Source organism: Bos indicus x Bos taurus, chromosome 11, assembly GCF_003369695.1.
Source record: "Bos indicus x Bos taurus breed Angus x Brahman F1 hybrid chromosome 11, Bos_hybrid_MaternalHap_v2.0, whole genome shotgun sequence".
In the NCBI taxonomy this organism is placed as follows: Eukaryota; Metazoa; Chordata; class Mammalia; order Artiodactyla; family Bovidae; genus Bos; species Bos indicus x Bos taurus.
Window position 1 is genome coordinate 26,469,265 of NC_040086.1, and position 13,236 is coordinate 26,482,500.

At 35.9% G+C, this 13,236-nt stretch overlaps 1 protein-coding gene across 4 annotated transcripts in view; it reads right to left on the reverse strand.

Annotated features, from left to right (window-relative positions):
• Positions 1-13,236, reverse strand: part of PREPL (prolyl endopeptidase like) — a 38,538-nt gene that overhangs the window by 23,430 nt on the left and 1,872 nt on the right. For 2 of the 4 annotated variants that reach the window (XM_027555148.1, XM_027555147.1), the window contains exons 2-4: positions 13,099-13,236; positions 2,848-2,970; positions 1,414-1,480 (exon numbers count right to left, since the gene is read on the reverse strand). The exon at positions 13,099-13,236 is cut by the window's right edge and continues 404 nt beyond it. In XM_027555148.1, the coding sequence (XP_027410949.1) occupies positions 1,414-1,480; positions 2,848-2,970; positions 13,099-13,236 (328 nt within the window). The remainder of the gene's footprint in view (positions 1-1,413; positions 1,481-2,847; positions 2,971-13,098) is intronic. The other 2 variants (XM_027555150.1, XM_027555149.1) reach the window with 2 other exon arrangements.

Sequence of the window (13,236 nt, forward strand, 5' to 3'; positions counted from 1 at the left end):
AGATAAAAATCAAAACCTATTTTTTATATCTTTGAAAACCAATACCAGCCTTTCAGGCAGCATGTACAGGGGGTGAGTAGGTACCAATCACTGGCCCTTCTGTCCTGGGAGTACACACGGACCAGCACACCCCATATCAAGGGGATAAGGGCCACATATGTTAGGGAAGAAGCAGCGAGCATACAAACTAAAAGCAGCCCTTAATTTCTGACAAGATAGAGTAGGAGAAGGACTTGAGTTCACTTCCTCTCAAGAAAACACCAAATCACAACTAACTGTTGAACAACCACTGACTAAAAAGACTGGAACCTATCAAAAAAGCATACTTTATATCCAAGGACAAAGAAGCTACAATGAGACAGTCGGGTGGGGGTGGGGGAACGCTTTCATGATATAATCAAATCCCAACCACTGGGTGGGCAAGCCACAAACTGGAAAAATAATTATATCACAAAGGCTCTCCCACAGGAGTGAGTGTTCCAAGTCCCATGGCAGGCTCCCCAGCCTGAGAGGTTGGCATTGGAAGGAGCCTCCAGAGCATTTGGCTTTGAAAGCCAGTGGGGGCCTGAACAAACAATAAATGCTGGAACGTGTGTGGAGAAAAAGGAACCCTCCTACACTGTTCATGGGAATGTAAATTGGTATAACCACTACAGAGAACAGTACGGAGGTTCCTTAAAAAACGAAAAACAGAACTACCATATGATCCAGCAATCCTCTTGGGCATATATCCAGAGAAAACCATAATTCAAAAAGATACATGAACCCGTGTTCACTGCAGTGCTCTTTATAATACCCGAGACTCAAAGAAACCTAAATGGCCAGTGACAGAGGAATGGATAAAGATGTACAGATATAGATACACAATGGAATATTACTTGGCCACCAAAAAGAATGACACAATGCCATTTGCAGCGACATGGAAGGACCTAAAGATTGTCATACTAAGTCAGTCAGATAGAAAAAGAGAAGTTTCATATTATATCACTTAATATGTGGAATCTAAAAAAAAATGATACAAAGAAACTTATTTGCAAAAGATAAACACACTCACAGACTTTGAAGACAAATTTACCACACCAAAGGGGAAATGTAGAGGGGAGGGATAAATTAGGAGTTTGGGATTAACATATACACTACTATATATAAAACAGATAATCAACAAGGACCTAATGTACAGCACAGGGAACTCTACTCAATATGTTGTAATAACCTATATGGGAAAAGAATCTGAAGAATGGACATATGTATGTGTGTAACTGAATCACTTTACAGTATATATGAGACTAATAACTGTAAATCAACTATACTGCAACAGAAAATACAAATTAAAAAAATCAATACCAAATTTCTCATGAAAAATGTGAAATCAGAAAAATCAAGTGTTTCTTAAAAAGGAAAACTGTACGGTACCTTCTTCATCTTTGGAACGAACCAAGCAGCAGCCCTCTTGATAATAAACAAAACCACCATGTTTAATCTGACAATATAAAGAAACAAATAATTTATTTAATAATAACAATCATTTATCCACCAGTTTAAACACAATTTAATTAATTGTTTAATGGTCTGACTATTCAAGATGAAGAAATGAGATCTTTTATAAAAGCAGACCTGCTGAAGTCTATGAATGAACATAGAAAAAATATTAAATGGATACAAATATACAATATAGTGATCAAGATATGGTGTTCATATGTTTATAATCATTGGAGGCATTTCTAATACATAAATGAAAGAAACAACAAAGAGAAGGCAAAACAAAACCTATGTCAGTTCTCATGAATGTACGAACCACGTTAGCTTTATTTTTGGAACATCTGACAATTAACAGAGATCAAGTGGCATCATTAAGATAAACCAAAATTATGCAGATGTGAAAACCATGACTTAAGACTAGGCTGAAAACCCAGTCAATACCTTTCTGAGATTCTTTCCTCTAAAATATGCTGTCACTTCCAACTGTTCATGGTTTGATCTGATTTTACACAAAGCATCTTACCCTCTGTAGAGGTGACAGATAAAGGCAATTTGAGAGAGAGAAAGACCATTACCAATACATGAATCATGCTCTTGTCTAATTCCTACATACTAAATGCAACTGACTGACTGATATGATATTAGGTAGCTTAAGACATTTTCTACCTGCTAGTTAATGGTGTGATTTGAATCTGGAATTCCTGATTCTTTGTTGTTCAGCCGCTAAGTCATGTCAGGCTCTCTGTACCTCCGTGGACTGTATTGCTATTTTCATTCTACTATGCATGTAATTTTCACTCATAAGCTGTGGTTCTGTTTTCCATTCTTATCAAAACATTTTTCAAAAAAAAAATTCAACATGTATGTTCATTCAGTTTCAACTGAATATTTATGAGTGTGGTAAACACAAAATGGTCAAGCAAATACTTGGCTTTCATGGTATTAAACTGTTCAAAGTGAATTTTCTTTTATTAAAAAAAAAGTATAGCTAGAACAATCAAATACTTTTCAAACAATGAAGCACTGACTTAATTTCACTTTAACTTCTCACTAGAATTATTTAAAAAAATTTAAAAGCAGAATTGGTTGTTTCCAAAAACCAAAATTAATATAATATGCTTGGAAATTCATCTTGGCTTTGATCTTTACAATTTATTTAAAGGATCATAATTAGCTTATTCTTTGTTCTTTAAGTTTTTCAGCACATATTAAAGGCCAAAATCAGTCTAATTTGGATGTGGGCTTATGTTTATAAATCATAAACATTATAAATCATAAGGTATTAATTAAAAAAAAAACCATAAGGTATTTCATTTGTATCCCAACTGGTAATATAAGGTTTAAAAAAATAGAGATAAGATATCTTACCTCTGCATTGATGATTTCGTATTCTTCTTGTGGCTGTGTTTCTAATTTTGCTCTCACTTTTTCAAACGCATCCATGTTTTCTGAAAGGGGTTTTTCGTTTTCCTGTTTACTAGACAGAAAATTCTGGAAAAAAGTTTTATCAGTATGATCATAATATTTCAATTAGGAAAAAAAAACTTTCACCTTTTAAAGATAATTCTTATTTCCTTCTCATGCAAATACAACATTAGATGTATACCTATGAAATAAACTGCATTTCACAGATCTTAAATATTGTTTCATAAGTTTAATATGTCATTTCCTCTTTTTCATTTAAAAATGTAAAGAAAGAAAATGAGGTTGATACTTAATGACTACAGAAGGAAATGGCAACCCACTCCAGTATTCTTGGCTGGGAAATTCCATAGACAGAGGAGCCTGGCCGGCTACAGTCCATGGGGTCGCAAAGAGTTGGACACGACTGAGCGCACATGCACACATTACTTTAAATGTGTAAGTCCTGAAGAGGCAGAGGTACTAAGAAGTGCTGAGGAGTATTCAGAAATACTATGGGAAAGCAATAAATGAAATCCTGTGAACACTTAAACACACACTTAATAGCCAGGTGTGAGAAGCAGAAGTCTGATGAATTTTATAAAGTACCTCCTAAAACGAGAAAAAAGTCGAAGGCAGAGGAAGACATTAACATTATCAATAAATGTTCATTATTATTTTATTCACAGCAAGAGTCATGATAAGAAGTTTTCGTTACTTTCTATCTTCACTGGCTGTAATTTTCTTCTCTTGTGGGGATAAGGAATCCTCCAAACAGAACTGTTTATCAGATTAAGTGGTGAATTAAGGCTTTATAAAACAGAACTTCTCTTTTGAGATAAGGAACAAGATAATATATTCATCTTAAAAAAGGAAGAATAAGGAAAAATAATGGAAAACCAGTGGGTAGAGATACAGGTGAAAGCTAAATAAAGCACTCTTTGTCTTATTAGGAGTCCCTAATAAGCTAAGAGCTTAAGTTGATGTCTGCTGAACACATAAATACCATATGAATTATTAACATTTGGGTTAGGCAAAAATCTCAATTCTCAAATTAAAAAAAGGGTTCAATAATTCAATACACCATGGGTTTGCCTTGCTTAAGGAAAAGAATTTTAGCCAAGATTTTCAATGTTACCTTTCTGCCAAAGATGACAACTGTACAGTGATTTGTGCCAGAGGGGCACTAAGCCTTTGGTAAGGACCTCCAACAGCTGGTTGATATGTATTGCACAAGTGTGTCCATGACACTTTACCAACAGTGTAGCGAATGTAAGTGATATAGTCTATATCACAAAGAGTCTATATCACAAAGAGTATAATCTAAAATTAAAGAATAAAACAGAAAAATCACCAAAGCAAATTAAATGGAAAATTAACCATTTTCACAAAGTTTTAAGACTTTTTGGGATGCTTTATGATTTGGATTAGATTCACCCTAGCCATAATGATCGTTACCTGAGTTATTTACTCTCTACTTCAATAATATAATTAATGTGCTTGAGTACCAAGTTCAAATACTAGAGGCTCATATGTTTACTTTTTTTTTTTTTAAAGTATCTCTACAAAATCTAGTGTTGATCTTTAGTGAGACAAAATATCTATACCAATAATTTCCTATTATCACCTAGAGCACGAAACAGATCACTAGAAATCTTTCTTGAAACTATAACTTAGTGATTAGTTAGTTCAGTCACTCAGTCGTGTCCGACTCTTTGCGACCCCATGAATCACAGCACACCAGGCCTCCCTGTCCATCACCAACTCCCGAAGTTCACCCAAACTCATGTCCATCGAGTTGGTGATGCCATCCAGCCATCTCATCCTCTGTCGTCCCCTTCTCCTCCCGCCCGCAAACCCTCCCAGCATCGGGGTCTTTTCCAATGAGTTAACTCTTCACATGAGGCATAGGAGCTGATTTTTTATTTCCAGATATATGCTTATCTGTTCTGTTAATTCCTATTAGAATTAGAGTCAGGAGAGCTACAAAGAGAGTACCTTGCAGCCCCCAGCACATCCCAGACCAGGAGCTGAGCTCTGCCACTTTTCAACACTGGTTCTTTCTGATTGAGAGCCGTGGTTAATGCAGGACTAAAGGCAACAGGGCTGGGCCCAATACCTATCCTCCTACACTTACCTTACAGTCTTAATTTTTTTTCTGTGTCACAAATCCAGTTGATTTTATCTGAACCAAAAAGCCTGAAATCAACAGGATTTTGAACTGCCTTAATAAAGTAGAAGTAGAGTTCAAGCATTTTGTAAATGATTCCTCAAAAGGAAATACTCCCAGGGAAACTGAGATTTTATATAATATTCACAAAGTACTCCAAGTTGGTTTTGGTTTAAGTTCTGTCCTCAACAATACTCACTGGATGTTCCAAGCTTTCATTTCAATGCTAGCTAGCATTATCATTAGGGTATGCAGCCAAACCTATCGATCTTAGCCAAGCATCTTAATACATTAATAGTTCATTGGTTTTAAGGGCATAAACTGCCTAATGGAGCTGAGATGAGGAGAGCTTTAACTTTAAATTTTAAGAGCTTACATGTACAGTGTCACTTTATTAATGGAAAAAAGAACCAGTCTTCCTCATCTTCTGGGTGGCCTACTACAAAACCATTTTAGTAATGAAAACCCTTAAGATAGAAAAATGGAATATGTAAACTTTATTAGAGCAACATCATTGAACTCTAAAGACAGAAAAATCACACAACAGAAGAACACTGGGCAGCTTTGAGTAAAGATGGTGCCATTAATAAATGGCTAATTCCAAGTCTGGGACAGGGAGAGTAAAAAGTAGGCTTAGGACGTTTTGTGTTAGAAAGCAAGAAGTGTTAAAGGCTTATGGAGATGTGTGAAAAGAACACAAGGGCCAGTTTGAGGGGGTTCCTACTAGCCACATTTAGGGCAGTTTGAGCATCAAAAATAGTAATGACTGTAATTGATTACTTTAAAAACTCACAATAATTTAAAAAGAAGTAAAAAACAAAACACACACCAAACTAAAAAAAATAAAAAGACTAAAAAAGGGGGAAAACTTTTTTTACAGAATAATACTAGCTAATAAATGTAGAAAGAATAACAGAAATAGAAAAACATTAGCAACCCCCACTGAAACAAGTGATTAGGGTAAAGATTATCCATGGTTATTAAACTCATTAGGTGAAATGATACTGGGTAGTAAAATATTTGCACAAAGTATTACCCTACATTCTACTTAGTAATTGCAAAGGGAATAATGGCCCCTTAACAATGGAGAGAACTAGCAATTATCACCTTTATTGAAATTATTAAGCTTAGCATATGGACAGTGGGACAAGCTGACTTTATGAGTCCCCTGAAATAATGCAATATGGAGAATTTCAATTTAAGACACAAAAAGAGAAGAGTAAACCTAAAGTAGAAGAAAGGAAATTAATTTAATTTGTTTCAATGAAATTGATAAACTAAAGAAAGGACCAACAAATAGAAAAAGTTGGTTCTTTTAAAAATGCACTAAGAAAGACATGGGAGGCCTGGACAGGGAGGCCCAGGACACGGAGGCCTGGAGTGCAGCAGTCCAAGGGGTCGCAGAGTCGGACACAACTTAGCGACTAAACAAGAAGAAAGGCATGTATAAAACTTGACTTAAAAAGACAAAGATATTAGAAATGAAAAAGATGGCATAATTACAGATATAACAAAGATTTTTAAAAATTATAATACAGTTCTTTAAGCTAATACATTTGAAAATATGATAAAATGGATAATTTTCCAGAAAATAAATTAGCAAAACTGATTCAAACAACAGAAGAGCTGTATAAGCCAATAATTACCAAAGACATTGATAATTAAGTGTCCCTTTATAAAACAGACACAAAACCCAGGTAAGTTCAAGGGTAGCTTTCTCAAATCCTCCCCTCATATATTAACTATTTATGGAAAAAAAAAAGGCCAACTATATAAAACCATGCCATTAATTTTATCAGGCTAAGATAACCCTGACACTAGATAAACTAGACAGTGAAAATATAAGACAATGAAAAATCAATCTTATTATAAAATATGGATTGAAAAAACCCTAAAATAAAAGATCAATGTATTAAAAAAAACACAAAACAAAAACAATAGTGATAATAAAATCCTATGTGACCAATGAAGATTTATCTTAAGAGTGAAAAGATGGTTCAACACTAGAAAAATCTATCAATGTAATCACAAATAAAGGAAATATATCTTAGGCCCATTTCGATTAATGCAGAAAAAATAGAAAATAATTGATACACTTAAAAATCATAAAAATCTTCAACTTCCTTAAGAAACATCCCTGTGTTGTTTTAGGCAGAACCACACTAAGCATCAGTTCATGGGGTCGCACACTTTCACTTTCATACTAAGCATCTGTGAAACCCTTTGCAAGACTTGTCTCCTATGTTCCCTGCTTCTAATTCCTCTCTCTGAGCCCAGTAAGATTTTTGCCCTTCTCATTACAGTGACTGCTCTTGTCAAGGTCACCGATGACCCCTACATCAAGACGTACCAATGTTAATTCTAGGTAATCACAGTACTTGAGAGCTATCAGCATTGTCACTCAGTTGACCACTTTCACCTCCTAAAAACACTTCACTTGGCTTCCAGGCTTCACTTCACTTCACATTACTTGCCTTCTATTTCACTGGCCCTTCTCAGTCTCTTCAGCTAGTTCCTACTCAACTCCTTGGCTCTTAACATCAAAATGCCCTGGACCACTTCTTTTATCTGTAGTCTGCACTAATTCCCTTGGTGATCTCATACAGTCTTATGATGCTACATAGTAAATGCTGTTTATTTTCTAGGACTCCTAAATTTCTCTCTCTGGCCTGATCCTTTTCCCTGAACAAGTTTGTCATACCCAACTGACTACAATACTCATTATTTTCTACCTGGACTTCTAACAAGTATTTAAAAAAATGTCCAGCACTGAATATCCAATGTCCCCATTTTCCCTCTCCCCACAAAAATCTCCTCTGTTCTTTAGGCAATTGTTCCTATCTTCATAAATGACAACTGTCTTTCCAGCTGCTCACACTTAAAAGTTTTAGTTTTGTCCTTCTCTCTAGCAACCACTGACAAACCTCGACAAGGTGGAAACCTTGTCAATTCTACTTTCAAGATAAATCTTGAATCTGAGCACGTCTCACACCTTTACTATTCTGGTGATACCAGTATCATTTCTCTTTGGATTACTGCAAGAGCCAAAATGCTCTGTTTCTGCCTCTGCTTTCCACAGTCTATTTTCAACGAAGAAACTAGAGTGAACCTAAGGTCAGATCATATTACTCCTTCACTCAAAATCCAACCCAAAGTTTTCCCATCTTGTTAAAGAGGAAAACTGAAAATCCTTATGATGGTCTAGAGTCCTAAAGAATTCTGCCCCATTACAAATCTTGCTGACCTCATCTGCTACTACACTCCTCCGATGTCCACTGACTCTGAGCCACTGGGTTCCTTCATGCTTTTTGACCATGTCAAGCTTGCTTCTACCTCACTTTCTTAGAACTTACTGCCCTATGCCCAAACACCCACTTGAAGCTATTGCTCAAATGTAGTCTTTTTTCTCAGTTAGGCCTGAGCTGACCGCTCAACCAAAATAAGAATTCTTCCTAGCCCCAAATGGTTTATTTAATCTTTCCTTGTCCTATTTTATTTTTCATTGTACCTATTGCCTCTGATATACTATTTATTTTATTCATCTATTTCTTTGTTCTTCCTCTCTCCCTAGAGAAATGAGATAAGGACTAGATCTTGCAAGGTCTTGAGGAACATGATTAGGAAAATGGGAGCTTATGTGTTAAGAGCTTCTGGGGACTTCCCTGGTGGTCCAGTGTTTAAGATTCGACACTCTCAATGCAGAAGGCCTGGGTTCATTTCTGGTCAGGGAACTAAGACCCCTCATGCTGCACGGTGTTGCCAAAAAATAAATAAAAATACAAAGACACTAATTTCTTTAAAAAAAAAAGAACTTCTGGAAGGGTTTTTAAGCTGTGGAGTGACATGATTTAATTTATATTTTAAGATCACTCTTCCAATTGTATGAAAATGGGTTAGATGAGAAGGTGGCAAGCAAAGAACATGGTTAGGTGGCTTCAACCAGTGACCCAGATGAAAGATGACTGAGTGATAATGGTAGAGATAGAGAAATACAGACAGATTCACCATGTATTTTGGAGGTTAATGTAATGTGTTTCTGAAAGCATGTCAGACGTAATGGTATATATGATTTGAGGTATATGAATATTTTATTAGAAACAATATAACAAGCACATCAGACTGATGACTACTATTCCTTGGGATGAGACAAGTCGGTTAAGCGAAAATAATTAAGTAAATAATAGCCCAGGTGGTACTGTGATGTGGTAAAAATCACGAAGCTAAGTATACACTGTTAACGGATGCGATGGCAGGTTAATGTTTTCCCACATTCTGGCTTGAACAACTGCATACAGAGCAATGAGACAGAGAAGAGCTGAGTCAGGGTTGGGAGAGTTGAAATTCAACTGTGGATAGTTTGAGAAGTCAGTAAGATGTCCAACTAGAGATTAATCCTGTGCAGCCCAGAGGTGGATCTGGGATGAAGATAACTCCTATGATACTAAATCCAAGGGAATGGATAAAATTACTTAGGAAGAAATTAGAGAGAAAAAAAGCTCCAGAACCAAAGTCTGAGAAACTTCAAAGTTGAGAGGTCATATGGAAGAAAAGTCAGAAAAGGAGATTGAGAAGGGTTGGTTTGTAAGGTAGGAAAAGGAAAACTAGGAAAACGTGGACCCATGAGGCCAAAAGAGTTTCGAGGAGGGATTGGTCAAGGATGTCAAATCTGCCAAGAGCTTCTCTAAGAGAAGGAAAGGGAAGTGCCTACTGGGCTGAAATATGTTACATCTTTGGCAACAATGATGGGTTTTTAGTGGGGGATAGGAGCCATACTCCAGCAGGTTAAAGAATAAATGGAACGTGGAGGAAAAAGCCCAATAAAGAATTGGCACCTATAATGCAGTCCCACTCCATGAACTATTATCAAAAAAGAAAAAAACTATTGTGAGACTACAATTTTTTTCTTTCTGGCTTTCCCAAGTTTTGAACCTTCAGAACCAGTGATTCCCACAAATCATAGATCACTAATGCCAGTGAAGGAAATATCTGTCAACCTATCTTAGTGACTACTATAAGAACTGCTAATCTATATTGTAGAAAGAGTCAGTGGACAAATCTTTAATCTTTTTTTCCCCTTATTTGGTTTTCTTTTTGTATCTCAAATGATCAAAGATTTCAGGAATTATTTCTGTAGGCAGAGCAGAACAGGATGATGTGAAAGATAAAGAAATGGGGTATTTGGTTTGATGCTAGCCTTTGAATATTACTAGTTGGTGCATGAGTGTAATGGAATAAGTTCATCTTGCCATCTGGCTAATGTTAAATGGAAAGTCACAGTCCCTGCCAGAAAGAGCTTCAGAAATGAATGAATTCAGTCATTCTGAATTTAGGTCAGCAACATTTGATCACAAGTGTGTCTAGTTCCTAAATGCAGATCCGCCATCACTGGCAGACTGGGAATTTCAGAATTGCTTGAGGAACTTAAGACAAAAAACCAGATCCCCAGGCCTCAGCCAGTAGATCCTGACCCAGCAGATGTTGGGTGAGATCCAAGAATTTGTATTTCTGAAACGTTTCCCAGGATTTCTGATACAAAGCCAAACTGCAGGAGCTGGTACTATAGAGTTCCCAAACATACAGGTGATAGTTGTTGGTAAGTTAACAAGGTAGAGATATAAAATAATGAAATTTTAGTATCTGGAGGACTTTTACAGAACGCCAACTTGAAACTCCCCCCTTTATTTCCAGTCAGAGAGATTAGAGTCCTGACATACCAGTCATGGCTACAGCTCTTCTTTCTGGCATTTTTATTACACAGACTTCCCTCCCTTATTCTAAAGAATAAGAGTTAACTTATCTAAACAAGTCTTTAAGTAAATATATTTTAATTTGCCTCAAAGGCACTAATCACTTTTTCTACTTTGCTGTTCCCATTTGTTGTTGTTACTTAGCTGCTAAGTTGTGTCTGACTCTTTTGTGACCCTACAGATTGTAGCCCTCCAGGCTCCTCTGTCCATGGGATTCCCCAGGCAAGAATACTGGAGTGGGTTGCCATTTCCTTCTCCAGGTTGTTCCCATAAGAGCAGACAAGGTTGAAACTGAGTGAATGCTTATTTAGCTGTGCATTTTGGACTACAGATCTCTTCACAGCTTCCCCAGGTCTCAGTGATCATAAAGGAGAGGGACTACAGCTTTTAGATCATATAATTTCTCACAGAAGGAATGGTTGATGTATGACATGTGAAAGCCAGACTGTTACCAGGTGAAGGAATTATTAAGCCACTGAAGCAGGTTAAAGCTTCCAGACAACAGGGTTCTATGAAAGAGAACTGAAAAGTTGCTTCAGGGACAAGTAGAGGGAAAAAATAGTCCAGCTCCTGCATAGGGTGTGAGCTAATCTTACAGCTGTCACTCTGATGGTAATTCCTGCCTACTATTTATAAATTGAGACTAAGGATAAAAGTACAAGATAACAAAATGTTCCAGATACAATTCAAAATATAATGATCTAAATGTCTAAAATGTGTCCAATAGGTAAAGTTTTAAAGTTTACCTTTCTCAAGTAGGACATGTGTGCAAATACACACACAAAGGGTAAAAACGAAATAGAAGACACTGAAAAATTTGAGTAAAAAAGGAAAGTGCTAAACTAAACTAAGATGCTATAAAAAGAAAAATTTGGATGACCAAAATGTAAAGAGTAGAAGTCTAGGACTAAGGTTAAAAAGTTGAAAGCAAACAACAACAAAAATGCCCCCAAATAAATAAATATGAGCTAATAAAAGAACAAAAATGAAACAAAAAGAAGAATTTAGTAAAATAAGATTAAAAAATCATTTTTATAAACAGAAGAAGCTGCTCAAGTGTCTATCAACAGATGAACGGATAAATAAATTGTGGTTTATAAAAGAAGTATTATTCAGCCACTAAAAGGAACAAATTCACATATATGCTACAATATGGGTGAACTTTGAAAACAATGTAAGTGAAATAAACCAAACACAAAAGGACAAATATTATATAATTCCAATTATATGAATTATCTAAAATGGGCAAATTCATAGAGACATAAAGTAGATGAAAGGTTTCCACGGTTCAGTAAAGGCAGGAGTGGGGAATTCTAGGTAAATTTTTTTCAGGTGACAACAGGATTTTGGAAATAGTGATAACAGCTGTTCAACACTGTGAAGTAATTAATGTCATGGAATTATACACTTAAAATGGTTAAAATGGAAAATTTTGTTACATATACTCTACTACAATAAAAAAGTCAAAAGAGACGAAAAATATTAGTATGAAACTAGAAATTAAAATACAAAAATAACAAAATACGCTAAAATATTGCAAGAATATCACTCCTAAATGCAATGTAAGGAACCTAAGGACATAGCAAGTATGCGGTAGGGGAGGTCATGTCAAAGGGGCAACAGCACCAGCAGCTTAACTCAAATAACTAGGATGAGCACACAACTTGCCAACCTGAGGCACTTCTGGGAGGAAAGGGGACACTGTCAATAACTACAGACGGACAGTGTGGACTGGGACTGTCGGGGGCAACGGAGGAAATGTGCTCATTCTACATACAAGGGCAATAGGTCCTCAAGGTTGAGGTCAGGTCCATGGCTTGGGGTCTGGCCAGAGCACAATGGTCCGAAAGCATCTTCTAGAATAATACAGTGGTCAAGAATGCAAATCTTTTTTTCAATTTTTAACAGAGAAGTAGCACAATTAAGTGGTTTTCACTGAAGTTTACTAATTTGGGATTCATAAAACAATCAGCATATTATTAGATTTTATTAAGAGTTATTAAAACAGCCCAGGAATTTTAGAAGGCAAATTATACTTTGAGCTGCACTGGTAGCACAGGAAGGAATTCCTAAGGTGAATCATTTTTTATAAATGTACATTTTTACATATTACATTAGAGCTCTATAAATATATATATTCTTTTATACTTACATATGACTACAGACAATTGAGTCTGACCATTTAAAAAATCAAACCAGATTTACTGAAAAAATTAGTAACTGATCTCCTACCCATTCTTTATTTTTAAGTTAAAATTAATCTTAAAGGCCTACACAGAGGTTAATTTAAACAGTCCATACCTTACATGAGAAGTTCCGACTTGGGATGTTTCTTGCTAACTCTGAGATGCTGGGTTTATTCTGCAGACACTTGGTTAGGTGATATTTTTTCAATTTTATTCTATGGTAATAACGATCAGCGAAGTTACAGTGATTCAA